This window comes from Pituophis catenifer, unplaced genomic scaffold (assembly GCF_029215685.1).
Source record: "Pituophis catenifer annectens isolate HBS135680 unplaced genomic scaffold, rPitCat1.0.hap2 SCAF_3, whole genome shotgun sequence".
In the NCBI taxonomy this organism is placed as follows: domain Eukaryota; kingdom Metazoa; phylum Chordata; class Lepidosauria; order Squamata; family Colubridae; genus Pituophis; species Pituophis catenifer.
This window is the reverse complement of record NW_027256883.1, coordinates 180,351,912-180,368,834: the sequence shown is the minus strand read 5'-3', so window position 1 is coordinate 180,368,834 and position 16,923 is coordinate 180,351,912. Positions and strand designations below refer to the sequence as shown.

General features: G+C 39.2%; 1 protein-coding gene across 1 annotated transcript in view; it reads left to right on the top strand.

Annotated features, from left to right (window-relative positions):
- The first annotated feature begins 1,186 nt into the window (after positions 1 to 1,186).
- DENND2D (DENN domain containing 2D) overlaps positions 1,187 to 16,923 on the top strand; it is a 44,606-nt gene continuing 28,869 nt past the window's right edge. The window contains exons 1-4 of the mRNA XM_070939902.1: positions 1,187 to 1,250; positions 8,298 to 8,476; positions 11,169 to 11,281; positions 13,561 to 13,630. Coding sequence (XP_070796003.1) covers positions 1,187 to 1,250; positions 8,298 to 8,476; positions 11,169 to 11,281; positions 13,561 to 13,630 — 426 coding nt within the window. The remainder of the gene's footprint in view (positions 1,251 to 8,297; positions 8,477 to 11,168; positions 11,282 to 13,560; positions 13,631 to 16,923) is intronic.

Sequence of the window (16,923 nt, the reverse complement as noted above, 5' to 3'; positions counted from 1 at the left end):
CAGCTGTTTGAATAAAGTTTGTTTTTTTCATTGACTGATTTTCCTACTACTTAGTTGGGCCTGGGTCACAACACAACAGCACTAAAAAAGTGACATGACTATTTTTCACACTTATGACAGTTGCAGCATCCCCATGGTCACATGATTTACATTTGGATGCTTGACAATCGACTCACATTTCTGATGTTTGCAGTGTCCCAAAGTCACATGATCATTTTTTACAACATTCTGACAAGCAAAGTCAATGGGGACGTCAGATTCACTTAACAACCATGTTACAAATTTAACAACTGCAGTGATTCGCTTAACAAATGTGGCAAGAAAGGTTGTAAAATGGGGTAAAACTTACTTAACACATTTCTCACTTAACAACATAAATTTTGGGCTCAATTGTGGTCATAAGTGGAGGACTACCTGTAGTGTCTGTGGGGGTGCTCACACATGGGGGAATCACATGTGTGCGTGATCCCCCTGTGTATGGCTGGAGTTACTATTTAAGAAAAGCTTGGATTTAGAAAAATAATGGATCTTAGCTTGGGTGTTGTACTTCTCCAGGATGCTGGGTGCAATTGAAGTTTTTTTTTTATAACTTTGAACGTGATAAATTAAATATATTTTATGCCTTTAGCAGAAGACATTTTAAAGAATAAAATCTGTTCCACAGGAGCCATGTGAGACAGGGAGGAAATTTGCAGTTTTAAATATATATATATATGGAATATATATATATTCCATATTCTGATTGAAAAGCTCCCGAGTAGCATGGCCAAAGATAAATATAAAACAGAGAAAGGCAAAAGGCCTGCAGCGGTGTACAAATGTACGAGCAAGCCTCTTGTGAGTCTGGAATGACGCTGCGCCGACCCGGAAAGCCTGACGATCCCACAGCCAATGCGGGCAGGCTTGGGTCTCAATTTAAGTGAGGCGTGCGCACGTGGCGGCCTGGTGTTTTCTTGGCAGGCTGCCGTCCTTCAGGTGTTGTTCCAACTCCAGAGGCTTCTGCTCTCCGCCCACCGCCTCGCTCGGGAACTGCAGCGCGCCTCTTCCCAGCCTCCCGAAGGCTCCTCCCGCCCGGTGACTCCGCCGCTGCCACCAGCTTTCACTTTTCCCAGGTGCAGAAGTTTTTTTTTTTAAGACGGAGGAGACGGCGGCAGCCCGGTGCGGCGGAGAGCGAGCCGCTGACGGCATGGCGGGAGAGAGGTTCGTCCGCTTCTTCCGAAATAGCCTGATACGGAGGTCGTCTAGGAGAGGTGAGCCTGAGGGGCAGGACCGGGCGAGCTCTCTTCCTCCCACTTGTCCGTCAGTCTGGCGCCAGCCCAGCCTTCGTCTCCTTCCTTTCCTCCCTTCGCTCTTCTCGCTCCTGCTTCCCCTGCTCTGTTGTAGTTCGAACTCGTCGGGAAAGAGCAGCGTCCTCGCCGATCCTCTTAGTGAATTCGCGTCTTGGGGTGCGCCGTCCCTGTAAAAAGTTTTTTTTTTGGGGGGGGCGACGGAATAAACATGCCAAGTTTGTGCTGGGTCTTCTACCCTTATTCTCCGCCCCCGCCGGTTGGTCAGACGCTGAGCGGTCTCTGTCTCTCTCCCCCCCCCGTCCCCGTCCCCCCAGTGCTTCCGATAAATTCACGGTAGGAAAGTCCCTTGTGTACTTTCATATGACGACATCGGAAGGAAAACGTTTGGAATAACCGGGAAAACTGGAAGGAGGAATTTTGGGAACAAGACTGAATGAATGAAGTGAACTGGCAATAAATAAATAAACTGAAGCGGCCAGGATTGGGTTTTATACCTGCTCGTATAAAGTCTCTGTGATAATTATTTAGATCAGTGGTTCTCAACCTTCCTAATGCTGCGACCCTTTAATACAGTTCCTCATGTTGTGGTGACCCCCAACCATAAAATTATTCCTGAAACCATTGAAAATATATGTTTTCCGATGGTCTTAGGCGACCCCAGTGAAAGGGTCGTTCGACCCTCAAAGGGGTCCCGACCCACAGGTTGAGAACCACTGGTTTAGATGGACCTTTAAGGCACAACATGTTGTTTTTGCAGCTAGAGATTAGAGCTGATTCTGAATTTTCAGAAAATAAGAAACAGGATGCAGAAATGAAGGTTATTTTGTGCAGTTTAGTTTCCGCTTAACTAAACTTTAGCTACTGGTTTTTGACTCCGTAGTCAAGATGGAGGGAAAATAACAATGAGGTCTGAGAGACCTTAACAAATAAATTGATTATGCTTTTGGGCAAAGTATTGATCCTAATTCTGATTACTTGTTTGGTTAAAGCAAGATAATTAAGGTTATTCTATTTTATTATACCAGTGTAAAAGGTCTTGGCCTCTTTTATCTGTGCTATAATGTACACCTGGCCTTTAAGAATACCTCTGATCTGGCAACTGGCGGATTTTTCCATGTTGAATGGCCATTCAACAAAGTTGCTTGCTGAGAAACTCGAGTTACTATTATTGAAAAGGATTAAGTATAAGTGTATGACTGTATTGAAAAGGATTAAGTATAAGCGTACTGCAGTGTGTATTGGGGAGTCCAGATGGATTCATTCAGCATCAAGGCTGGGATTATTTTATGTCAAGTATGAAATAAACTCAGATGTGTAACAACTTTGTATCAGGAACCAGGAAGTGCACATGTGGGGCAGGTTTACAACTCCCTTTTCTGTTCTGTTCTGTTCACAAAGTAAATGTTTCTTGTCTACAATACATGGCTGGATTAATACAACACTGCAAATTGAATGTAATTTACGTCACAGCCAAAGTCAAACAAAGATTATAGTTCTGTGTACAGATAATCCTTGATTTATGACCACAGTTGGAGCTGGAATTTCCACCATTAAGTGATGTGGTCCTAAAGCAAGATGTCCTGCAGTCCCAGCAGTCTCAGTTGCCGTCATAATTCCTGTTAAGCAGGAAGTGGAGGGAATCCCAGCTAAGGAGCATGGGGTTGCTGCCTTGGGAGGGCCAGCGCAAGTAATGCACAAGTTGGGGGAGGAGTGGTGTGGTGGTGTGGCCTGAGCTCAGGAAGGCTGGGGAAAGAATACACTGCAGCTCAAGTGCTTCTTGATGATTTGTGGCTCTGGGACTGCAAAATGCCCTCAAAATGTGACGTATGACAAAGCTCCTCTGCACTGTGCTGTTGACTGGGCTCAGAATGAGGATGGGTTTTGTATGGCACAAAGAGACTTCGTGGTGTGATGTAGATGGAAAAAGCCCCAGTGGCATGATGCACCAGGAAGCCCCTTTGTGCTGTGTGAAGCCTAGCCTTACCTTGGCCCAGCCAGAGTACCCTCTGCTGCTCTACACTCCAAGGCCCCAGCTGATCTTCACCTTCTTGCTCCACTGCTGATGAGGGGTGCCCAGCTTGGCTTTTTGTGAGGCAGCTGCTGGCCAGATGAGGCTTTCTTCCCTGCAGTGGTTATCTCCCAAGACCTGGGGGAGTCTGCCTCATGTTGCCAGCAGCTCCCTCAGGAAGGCCATGTATTCCTCATCAGCAGGAAGGAATAAGAAATTGGCAAAGGTCAGCTGGGCAGTGGAGCGCAGGGCAGCAGGGGGCCAAAAGGGCATAGATGAGGGGGAGATAAAGGATTGGGGTGAATGAAAGCACCCCACTGTTGTAAATTTGGATGGTTGCCAAACTCCAAAATTTTGATCACTTGATCACAGGGGTGCTACCACAGTCGTAACTGCAGGTATGGATCATAAGCAGTGGTGGGTTGCTCCCAGTTCTGTCCGGTTTTCTAGATCTGATAGTAAAAGCGGCGGGAGGCTCCGCCCACCCACCCGGACGTCATAAATGATGATCTGTGCATGCACAGAAGTTTCTGTCCATGCGCAGAAGCGTGCACGCTCCCATTGCGAACCGGTAGTAAAGGTAAGTAGGACCCACCCCTGGTCATAAGTACCTTAGTTCAGAACTCTCATAACTTCAAATCGTCAGGGAATGAATGGTTGTAAGTCGAGGCTACCTGTAAAGTGTTTGCCCATTTCCATTTTTCTGAATTGGGACGCTTCTTTACCTCTTAATGTTTTCAGAGTTTTATGTGGGGCTACCGATATGTAAAAGGGGTGTCTCAGAAATAAGTAACAGCAGAGTTGGTGGGGAAAAAAGTGGTGGATGAAAAACACCCCCCTTTGTGCTAGTTACTAGAAGCAGAAGATAAGATGGTCTTTTGCTCTCTGGTCTTTTTTGCTGCAGAGTGATCACTCCAGGGCAGGGGTCTCCAACCTTGGTAACTTTAAGCCTGGCGGACTTCAACTCCCATCAATTCTGGGAGTTGAAGTCCTCCAGGCTTAAAGTTGCCAAAGTTGGAGATCTCTGCTCCAGGGGATAGGAGAACTGACAACTAAGGAGGCAAGCCACTTCTCTACTCTCTCCCCCCCACCCCACTTTCTCCAGTCCTTCAAAACAAGATAAGCAGAAAAGGAAGGGGGAAACAGACACAGCATTTTGGAATGAGTAAGCTGATATAATGTTGTTTAGAAGAGGCCTCATGTTGTCATCAGAGAATTCCCGAATAGAGGTAATTCTAAATAGTCCTTAAAAAGATCCTGATTAAATGTTCATAGTAATATTTCTGAAAAGCAACTGAATTCTTTTTGTTGTTGTTGTTGTTGTTGTTGTTGTTGTTGTGAAGCATTTCATATGAACATGAAGCTGACAATGAAGCATTTGGTTTAGGAAAAAAATGATCAAGGTCTCTGGATCTCAATCTGCCCACATTAATGCTGTTATTAAGAACAACTGTTTATGTTGATACATGAGGAAAGAATCCTTTTTGCTACTCGGGCTTGGAGGAACACAAGTGTTACTCTTTCCAAGCCACTTATCCATCCAGATGGAAGGGTATCAAGCACAGAAACTCACTAAGGGTAGTTTGCTTTCTGTAAGAATCCTGGATGGGCATCCCTAGCCAGTCAAGATTGTCAATTTTTACAGAAATAGTTGTTATTTGCTATTACAGTCAGAGAACTAAAAGACAATATTTTACCCAAACAATCTGATGGGTATGTGTGTATGGTTAGGGTGTTATTTAGTTTGTCAGCTGGAGCATCATTAGAGACATAAATACAAATGCAACCTTCAAAATGGGTGGTGCGCTTACCAGAGGCAACAGTTTCCTGCAAGTCATTAGTCCACAGGAGTCTGTTGTCCTTATTAGGGAGAGGAGACTCTGGAATTTCATCTGATGGATGGGATAGCACTTCAAAACTGCTCACAGGATTCCAAGAAACCAAGTGTTCAGTGGAAACAAATTTAATAAAATGAAAATGAAAAATGAAATGAAACCTTTGAAGTGAGGAGCCCATTAATTTCTGTGCGTGTGTGTCTGCATATGTGTGTTTTGCAGCCTTTGCTGATTTGCAAAATTCCAGGGCTGGTTCTACATCTTATTTTTTTTTATCTATAGCACAAAAGGAGGAAACATTAACAAAAATGTATAAAAAAGAGCCTACAGGTGTTTTAGTCCAGAAATCTCTTGGACATGGATGTGTCTTTTGCTCTCCAATACCATGGAATGAACACCCAGGAGGATTTGAAAATTAAAACTAAAGTAGCCATCAACCCCCCACTCCGTTTTTTCCCCTTCTTCCCCAGCCAGTCATGGTAAAAAAAATGTTGGATGTAGATCTGGGGGCAGTGGCAATTCTCTTCTGCTTTATCTTTAAATTAACTGAAAAAGAAGGTTGCCCAATAGTGACAAAGAAGACGGTATTCGTATTTGGTGCCACTTTTGCAGATTTCAATTGTGCAATTCAAGAAGGAACTTTGCAAGCCCTCTTCATAATATTTTAGGTCTATTTTCTTGTGAAATAAGGTTATATATCCTGATCTTGACTATAGGAATGTGAGTCTTCAGATCACATTTTTTCTGATTCCCCCCCTCCAATTTTTAAACTTATTTTTCAAAATAATAGAAGTTTCAAATAAATCATAGAGTATATTAGAAAATCTCCATCCCTTTTAAGATATGACACTACAATAATTTTATATTTATGCATACCTTTTCTTTTGGAATACACTTTTTCTAAATAATTTTTACATAATATTAGGATTTTTCCAGGTTAAAGTCACTGTCTATATCTTAAAAAGTATAAACATTTTTAGAGGTGCAGTTCTCCAAAATAGGTTTTATAAGTCCCTAACTAAGCTTGACTTTAATTTTATAAACTACAAATTATAATTTAGCATACCATTGGAAATATACTGCTCAAAAAAATAAAGGGAACACAAGCAGAAGACATCCGAGATCTGAATGAATGAAATAGCCTTATTAAATACTTTGTTCTTTACATACAGTAGTTTATACACTGCTCAAACAACTAAAGGGAACACAAAACTACTGTATGTAACGAACAAAGTATTTAATAAGGTTATTTCATTCATTCAGATCTCAGATGTCTTCTGCTTGTGTTCCCTTTATTTTTTTGAGCAGTGTATATTGGAAGTAGCATTCCAAGATATTTTATGTCTATACCCTGTTTCCCCCAAAATAAGACATCCCCTGATAAGAAGCCCAATCGGGCTTTTGAGCACATGGCAATAAGGCCAAGCGCTTATTTCAGGGTTCAAAAATATATAAGACAGGGTCTTATTTTCGGGGAAACATGGTAGTACAAATCATAAAGCAAGGTTTGTTTTAAACTCATTCTATCTTGAGTGCAATTTTGACCAACAGAACTGTAGTCTTTTAAAAATTTATTGTGAATTCTGCTCCTTCCTTCCTCTTATTTTGGTATTTCCTCACTAACCAAAAGGAAATATTTGGTTGGTTTCGATAGCATCAATCAGTGTGGGCAATTTATGGGGCTATGCTGTCAATATTTAAATTATTCTATAGTTCCAATTGGAGGGTCTTCAGTGACATTACACAGAATAGAGGAGCAAGCGGGCAACTATATTTTGTTCCTCTATTCAGTTCAAATAATTGAGTCTTACAACCACATTTGGTTCAAATACAGTTTTCAGATGATATTTATATGTTTAATTTATATTTTTCTAATGTCTTGAACAAAATAGCCGTTACAGTGTTGTGTGAAATAAACCATGCTATTAAAAGCTATAATATAATTGCTTGGTCTGTGCTGAGCATGCCCAATAACCACAGCCAAGGTAGTTAATTAAGGGTAGTTTATAGCTTTAGCATGTTTTTCAAATGCAGCTGATGTACAAGATGTCAAGGGTATTGGGTGCTGACTTGATTGCATGGCAGCTTGGAAATGTGTTCTTTCTTCTCCCAGATTTGTTTCTGCTTTGGTAATGACGTTCCTTACTTCTTTATCTATAGAATCGGCTGTCTAAGGCAAACACAGAAGGGATTTTCCTCTACACTCCTTGTATGCTTAAAACTTGATTTTTTTCCCTTCAGGCAGTTGAATCCACCTATTAGCAAAAGTTACATTGCCTCATGCAGCCTCATGCAGTCATTATCTGTAATTTATTATTTGACTAACTCAGAAGACCTTCTTTGCATATATATATATATATATATGTGTGTGTGTGTGTGTGTGTGTGTGTATACACATACATACATATTATTTATTTTTTGTTTATTAAACTTTTATGCCACCCATTTCTCACACAAGATGACTCTTCTTCTGTTCTGCTCTTTCTTTCCTTCCTTTCTGATCCATGGATAAAGATTTATAATGATATTCTGATTCTTACTAGACAGTGATAGATAAATGCAATTAAACGAAGTTGAAAACAACTTTAATGAAAAATAGCAACATCCATTCAAGAAAAGCCTGAAGGAAGCAACAGATTTTTACGTAGTATCTACCTGCCAAGTGGATGTCAGTGAAGGCATTCAAGAGAGCAGGTGTCAGCGTAGAGGTGAACGTAGAATACTCTCGATTCAGAGCAGGTTATTTTGAAGGCAGACAAAAAGTGTGAGCAGATGGTTCAGATCATCAAAGCTTTCTTGGGGACATTTTATATAAAGACTGAGGATGTGTGCAGCAACAGATGATAAGGGATCAGAGATGAGGTCACTGTTAATGTGCCTGATGGCTATAAATGTTTGCTAGCTATGCATTGCTAATAAGAGGTTGGGGCAAATGTTTATGCACAAGAAGGCAAACCTTGCTTGTTAAGGCTAGATTCTATAGGTAGCAAATAGGTTCCAAAATGGTGAGGAATAGTTTCAGTTTGCTACCTTTAGAAGCATTTATTTCAAGACAGATAATTCACTTTCCTTGAGATGGAATGTCTGTCTGATCTTAGCCAAGATTTTTACGTTTTACATTTCTCAAACTATAAGTGATAATGTTGCTGTTGTTTTGCATTATAGGTGACTCCCAGGATGCAAATCCTACAGAAAGCAAATCTGGTGCTGATGTAAGGCTGAAACAAAGAAGCAGTTTTTCTTATTCAGCAGGACACCCATTTTTTGAATACCTGGTTGTGGTCTCACTTAAAAAGGACACAAAGGGAAATTATGAGCCCAAGATTACCTATCAATTTCCAAAGGTAAGGAATTGAACATAATGATTTCATCATGTGTAGAAATTAGAACATTGTGAGGAGCCCCTTTCAGATATTTCTCAGAGATAAATATGTGGCAAAACCTGGAGCAACAACCATAGCTGGCTGTGTACCAATTTCATTTCATCCAGTGTTCTCTCTCCACTCCCTTTTAACATCTATATGAAGCTTCTGGGTGAGTTTATCCATCACCATGGGATAAGATATCATGAGTATGTGGATGACACTCAGTGGTACATCTCAGTAAGTGATGCTGTCCACCCTTTTGCAGTGCTTTGGAGTTTACCAATGAGTTGAAGGAGATAAAATGGTTGAAGAGATGCCTAGGGCAGTGCTGAAGGACAACATTGGGTAAATCCAAATTAGCACCTGCTATTAAAGCCTACCTCAAGGCATTAAGGGAGAATGATTGATTGATGTCAGAGCTTCTAGATAGATAAAATCAAGAAGCCTTTTCCAGGACAACTTATAACAGACGTAGATAGGGAAGAAGGCACCAAGATTGCAATGGCCAGACAGTTTGTCTTATTTGAGACTACATGAAATATATCTCCTAACAAAAAAAGTGCATAGAGGTCTGCTAAAGCTTAGGTTGCGTTGGTCTAATTGTGTGTTTCTCCAAAGTAATCCAAAGTAATTAGAATCTGTGTCCTTTATTTTCTATTTTTGAGCATCTGGGCCTCATCATCTTTTCTTTTGCTTTGGCTTGGCTTTGCTTCATATGGTTCCCTTTCATAGTGCAGCAGTTTCATTTTATTTGACTATATATTTTCATCACACAGCCTATGTAGCAAGGGGAAGTATATGATTGATTCTGGCTGATAAATGACACAAGCCACCAAAACCACCAGATGTGAATACAAGACACTTAAGATGCAATCTGCTCTTCCACTGCTCTTTTTTTCCTGAGCAGGTGCTCTTAAACTCCTTACTATGGGTATGAACCTTGCTCCTAAGACATTCTTTGGAGGCATCGAATACAGCATATCTTACTTAGATTAATAATCAACTTAGAAGCCTTTCCCTATTATTGAGCTGAAATGCATCTCATCCACCTTTCAACTGGCATAAAGTATAACATGATGACACTTAGTTTTTCCATTGCTGAACCTGCCCTGCTTTTGTTTCTTTTCACATTGCTGTCATCTGATTTCTTTTCAAAGTAAGGAGTGACAAAGTCTAATGGATTTTATATATCTTAAGGCTGTCCTTGGACAAAGTTGGAGTAATAAGGAAAATAAACTAATGCCGATTTACAACTGTGTCAATCAAGGGCTGAGGTAAAACACAATAATGGCAATATTTAGGGGGCCCTGAAAAAGATATTGCTAGACATCTTTGTGCTGTGGTTAGCTGCAGATGGGGAAATCCCTAGATCTGTTTACATTCTGATGAGGAGAAGGTTTCTTTAAATGAAGTTCTGCTTCATGATTGTGTGTGCATAGAAGAAAAGGTATGTAGGAGCAAGTCTAAATTCCTGCAAGTTTTTACTGTTTTTTTCCCCTTTTTAAAATCCTGCTTAGTGTTGAGCAACAACCAGATTGTATGTGTATGGGGTCTAGGAAGCTGTATACAGAATCAGACTGTCAAAACTGTTTATTCTGACTAGAAGCAGCTTTCAGATCTTTCCTGATTACCTTCTATGTCAGAGGCCCACTGTCTGAGCATCAGGATTACATGTAGTCCCCAGAAGGTCATTTGGAAGTGACCTTCATGAGCTTCCAAACATTAAAACCAAATTGTAATTTTTAACATGACAGAAGGGGAAAGTTATTAAATATACAGCTATAAAATATCACATTAGTGTATTTGATTAATGTTTGATATTTATTGGAAATGCCAGAGTGTGAATTGGATCTTTTGCCCACAAAACATCTACTTTACTACTGAGTAAGGAGTCTAAAAATACAATACCAATTTTTGTTTCTTCTTAGAGACAATCATATTTTTTTAAAGACAGACCAGTATTCATTATATGGAGATTAAAAGTATTTTCTTGTTGAACCCTGCATTTGGAAAAGAAGTTGTAAAAAATATTTGGCTACATGTTGCTAATAATGATTATTGAATGTCACTTGAGAATGTAAAAAGTGGTTTATGAATATTATCTTAGTAATTTTACAAGCATACTAATCATTTTGAGAACAATTCTAGTATGTACAATATATATAATCATCTGTTTAAAAGAACTGACAGTTTTGTTTCTGTGATTAGTCCTGACAAAAGTGGATGACCTTGAGCCTTATTTCAAGTCTCCAGAAATAGTTATATATTAGTACACATACCATACACAATTAAATACAAGTCTGTAAGTAAGTGATGTTAGCGGACATTTCTTTACTTGTCGTTTTTCACTTTTGCATCTCTAATAACCCAGACATTGGGTTTTTTTGATTAAGTCATAAGGAAACTACTAGTCTGGTATAGTGGTTAAGGCATGAAACTGGGAGACTGAATTCTAGTTCTGCCTTAGACACAAAGCCAGTTGGGTCACCTTCGGCCAATCACTTCCTCTCAGCCCTAGAAAACAGGTAATGGCAAACCATTTCCAAAATCTTGCCAAAACTACAGGGACTTGTCCAGGCACTTGTCAGGAGTGAACACTGAGTCAAAAGTACAAATGCAAAAAAGTTTCTCTCACAACTTTATTCTATCTACTTTCTGCTTTGTGTTTCAGCGTGAGAATCTACTGAGGGGACAGCGTGAAGAAGAGGAAAGGTTGCTTCAGGCCATTCCCTTGTTCTGCTTCCCAGATGGTAATGAATGGGCACCCCTCAAGGAGTATAAGAGGTAACTGTCCTGGGATAGTATACAGCAAGATTGTAGAACTGTCTTACAAGAGACCAAGTATACCCCAATGAATGCCATGAAAACAAAAGCAAACAAAAACTAAGTTCACATTTTCCTCATTTCTATATAACAATCAGTCCAGAATTATCGTACCATTATTCCACTCAGTGGAATAAATGTATGATACTTGAGTAAATAAATGGTACTTGTTTAAATCGGTATGTACTTTGGACCGCTTCCCTCCCTTTTTTTAGGAAGAATTATTATTCTTGAGTTTTCCAGTACAGCTTGTTTGAGAAAATTTACCTGACAGGTTATTCAGCAAGCAAATAGGGCAACTTTCCCACTCTTGTTTTTGAAGATCTTCAGCTAAATGCTAATTTGGTGGCTTCCTGTATGTAGTAAATAGAGTATTCTAAATCCCCGAATACAAATGGCACTTTGGAGGAGAAAAAGGTTGCAATCTTATGTTCAGGAGCAGCACTTTAGATGATCTGCAACCCCCCAAAGATGCCAACTGAGGAGGAAATAGGCTGTTTTAATGGAATTTTATTTTAAGTAGGCATATTCATATTGTTTTGTTTCAAGGGAGCATTTTAAAATGAATTCTATTCAGTTTGGTGATTAGATGGGTTTTGGTGCTGTTTTGTAAATAGATGGTTTTTCATGCTTTTTTGTACACTGCTCTGGGCAGCACAAGGGGAATTAGAATTGGTAATTATAATAAGTTAATGTTCCTAGAGATTTCTTTTTCTGACCTTTAACTATACATGGTTGGGCAATCTCCTGACTCTGAATAGTCTTATCAATCCTTACAATCAATCAGAATGTCCTTCTTGGAAAATTTTGGTATGGTATGGTGATTTTGGATTTCAAAACAGATTTTCTTTTTTTATTTCAATAGTCCTGGCTAAAATATTTTTTTTTAAAAAAATTGATTTATATGCCGCCCTTCTCCGGAGACTCAGGGCGGCTTACAATGCGTTAAGCAATAGCCTTCATACTTTTTGTATATTTATACAAAGTCAGCTTATTGCCCCCACAAACTGGGTCCTCAATTTACCTACCTTAGAAAGGATGGAAGGCTGAGTCAACCTTGAGCCTGGTGAGATTCGAATTTACAGTAATTGCAGACAGCTGGTGTTAATCATAATGCTTTCAGTCTGCTGAGCCACCAGACCCCTAAATAAATGCTGTACTGAATAGCCTTTCTTGTATAATTTCCATGCAGTGTTTTGCAAATTATTTATAAATATTATAAAATATTGGACTATTTTTATATTTTGTTATTTTTATAAATTTTATACCTATTTTGCTGATGACATTCTATCCTAGTACCTAGAGGTTATGAAAACCTAAATGGGGAACAACAGGCTTCAACTGAACCCTGGCAAGGCTGAGTGGGTCTGGGTTTTGCAGCCCTCCGGTTTAGGGGCCATCTTTGGTATTGGATGGTACTGCTCCAAACAGACCTGGTGTGCAGAATGGACAGAAATCATGACTCCTGCTCAAAGAATAGTTGGCAGTTGTCACTAGGAAGGCCTTTGCATAACTTCAAATTGTTACCAGTTGTGCCTATTCCCGGGTCAGGAAGGTCTCCTCACCGTCATCTTGGTCACTTCCCAGATAGCCTATTGTAACGCACACTATAGGAGGCTATGTTGAAGAGTATTCTGAAGCATCAACTGGTTGAAAATATGGTGGTGCAGGAAGTTATGTGTGCCTCCAGAATGACATGTTATCACATCTGCTCTGTGAGCTGCATTAGATGCCAGTTTGCTTTGGAATCCAATTCAAGGTACTGTTTTGATTTTTAAAACTTCACAGCATGGGACTGAGTTGATTGAAGGACCTTTCACCCACCTAATTACATTTGCCCATCATGTTAAATCCAGCAGAGGAGGGTATGCTACAGGTCCTCTCTGTAAAGGACTTTGGAATCAGCCCTTTTCTGTTGTGAACCCCATTTCCCGTAAGGTGAGACTGGCCCCACCCTGACATTGTTCCACAAGTCCCTTAAAACCTGGTTGTATCATCAGATTTGGGAATCTCAGAGAAGTGGCAAATTAGTGAAATGGCTATATTGCCTATCATGATAGCTCTATCTGCTACTCTATCATTGGTAAGTTTGATTGGTGTTTTTAATTTAGATTTTTTTTTTAATTTTTAGTTTTCATTGTACACTGCTCAGAGTCATGTTCTGTGAGACGGGGAACTATATAAATATGATAAACAAACAAATAAAACTAGTAATATTCTATGTCTTTTATTCTTTGCAGTGAAACTTTTTCTTTTGTCCTTACCAATATTGATGGGAGTAGAAAAATTGGCTACTGCAGGAGACTGTTGGTGAATATTTCCTTTTTTAATTTTATTGTTTTGAAAAACAATATTTGACTTGTTAAGAGTTTACTTGGCTGAGGTATTGGATCAATTGAGGCAATACATTCTATGCAAGTCATACCTTTCCATATAATAAATAATTCTTTAAAATGCCAGAAAAATAAATATGTTTCATCATGATTAAAAAATATTATTGTCTATTTGAATCATGGTGCTAGAGCCTGGTTCTTGCTAAATTAGAAAAAATTTAATATAGATAATCCTTGATTTATGACTGGTTGTTTAGTGACCGTTCAAAGTTACAGCAGACACCCCCCCCCAAAGCTACTAATAACCCGATACTGAAATTACAGCTTCTTCAGAGCTTCCTGCCTATCTCCCCTCCATTCCCCTGCTGGGTCCCCACATTCCTTAGGCCTGCTTCCTACACCATCAGGCCCCACACCTGCTCGCCCTGCATCACTAATTGCACACTTACCTTTCAAAGATCTCTGGAGCTCCAGGGCTTGAGTTAGGGAAGGAGGACGGGGTATCCCATTGTGGTGCGATCCTGGAAGCAGCCACCATGTTTCAGTGACTGCATTGAATTATAGCCACTTGTAAAGTTGTGACTATTGCAGAATCATACCACATGGCCCAGCAGTAGAGTAGTCTGCTTTGCTTTCCTAACACAAGCTACACAACCTTCCATAATCCACAGTTATGGGATTTCTAGTCCAACAATCTGAAAGATACCACGTTGGAGAAGGTAGAATGCTAGTAACCTCACATTTAAAGTTTGAGCAGGTTATTCTTTGGAAGAATATTTGGCTTCTGACCATTCCTGTATGCTCAGAAGCCATATTAGATCATAGTTGCTATTGAGTAAATGGACAAAATACAGAATTGGAAAAAGGATGTTATCTCCTGTTATGTACTGAATTAGTTTAATTATGACTGTGGTGTCCACATTTTGTTAGTATGACTAGGCCAGCGTTTTTGCAATGATCTGTAGTTAGATTTCTTTTTCCCTGAAATGTAAAAGTAGTAATATCTAACTTTAGAGAACTTGACTTAAAGGGGAATAAATACAAATCTTGTATTGAAAAATACAAGACAGAAAAGTAGCTTTGCTCCACTCTGGCAAACATACTTTTTATAACCCTGTAACTTTGGACAGAACTGAAATTATGTTCCAAAGTTCTGGGCCATCTTAGATAAGAATAACATTAGAGTTACTGCACCAATAAGAATTTATAACATTGGTCTTTTATCACCCCTAGCTTTATTAATAACCAAAGAGTAAATGAGAAATGGCAAACATGGAGAGGAAAGATAACATGGTGGGGAAAGATAGAAAAAAATCAGACTGGTGGATTGCGATAGATAGAGAATATTAATAATGATTCCTTGAGACAGCCAGCTATAATTTCTGGCTAGAGTACTATAGAAGTGAAGTGATTTTTTTTTTTTGTACATGCATGTTTTTCTTTAATTCTATGCTTCAGATAAAATAAGAGAAAAGATAAAGAGAGAGAAAATGAAGGAAGAAAAGATCCCATGAGAGGCAGTAGTTGATTTGTTTGTTAATTTCTCGACAGTTTCCTCAGCTGGGAAGTGAGTTTTCAATACTGTAAGACAGGGTTATAGAAGGTTTTCATGTCTCAAACTGGAAAATACCTCTTCAGGGAGATATTTTCCTTGTGATTATAAAAGAACAATAGCATCTACTTTGGGAATTGATATCCATATGGAGTGAAATAAGGTTATTTAAGTAACAATTAATAAATATATTTGGTGTGTATATATTATCCAGTCACTATTTATTCTTCCTGCTATTAAAAATTATTTTTAAAAATTATGCTGACTCCAAACAGAATTGCAAATGGGATTTAAAATGATGGGGTAAGTTTGTGTTGAGTTGCTGATGTCCACAATCTCTTTTAAATTATTTTAAACCGCCTTCTCCAACATGGTGACCTCCAAAATGTTAGGTTATGAATTTATAATAAATTAATCATCTCTTCCAACTAAAAGTCATGATATGTAGGAGTGATAGAACTGGTAGTCACATGATCGTTGATAGCCCAATAATCAAATTGGCTTGGGGATGATAGGATTGGTAGTTAAAATATTCATGGTAGTATAAATTGATACTTCATAATTTAAGATTACAAAGTTGTAAAAAAACTGAAGTGTTGTTATATATTCTTCTAAGCTTCTCCCCAGCCTAATTTATATATTCACTGTGATAATGTTATGTTTTATTTAAGGGGAAGAAAGAAACAATAGTAGTTACTACTGCTCTCGATAGGATTAATGCTTTTCCCTGAAGTAGATAATTTGCTAGCTATTTTGAACAATTGTAAAGACTTGCAGATGTGGACTTGTGTACGCATCCTAGGGATGAGGAGGTGCTTGATGTAGCCAGGATTGATGGTCTGCTTGGTTGCAATTGGGCCAGCATAGAACCACCCCCTCCACTTGGTTGCTGGGCTCAGCACTTGTGATGCAGTGCTGTTTTAGCTCTGCAGGAGACCAGAAACCTGGCTTCCATGATCAGTTAATTGGCTGTATTTTGAAATGCAGAACAATTTATCTATCCATGACATATAGCAAAAGCTCTTTCTCAGATCTTCCATAATATTTATACTATACAGTAGGTAAATATTGGCAACTTTCTGCCACCAGATGACAGCAAAGAAATGCAACTATATCTTTGCTGTCATCTAGTGGTCAATCGTTGCTTGGTTGGTAGATTGATTGCCAACAATCAACAATTTAAGAAAGTCCCAAAGGTGCTTTTTCAAAATGCAAATGGACTTCCTTTGTTTTGCTTTAAAACGTTTCACTTCTCGTTCAAGCAAAGCTCTGTTTTGCTTCAAGAAAAACAAAGAAAGTCCAGTTGCCTTTTGAAAAAAGCACTTTTGGAATAACCATGACCTGGATGATTGAGAATCTCCATAGAAATTTAAGAAACCACTTTTTTGCTGCCATCTAGTGACCGATAGGTCAATGGAATGGAAGTGCTTCAGGGGGAAAAATTATTGGATATAGTGCCCAAGTACTGGCCTTCTAAGAACCATTGACACATTCTGCATGGCAGCTGGAGAAAATTTTTCCTACATTTGGTGATGTCGGAAAATCTCGTAATGTCATGTGCTTCATCTGTATGGCTATTTCAGGTATGTGGTAAAGATGCATTATGGAAGCAGCAACATTTGTGTGTTAGGTCCTTCCAGGTCCCTAGTCAGGAGGAAAGAATAGCAAAAGTGGCTGTATGGGAAAGACACTAGAATATCAAATTTTTTTGCGGGGAG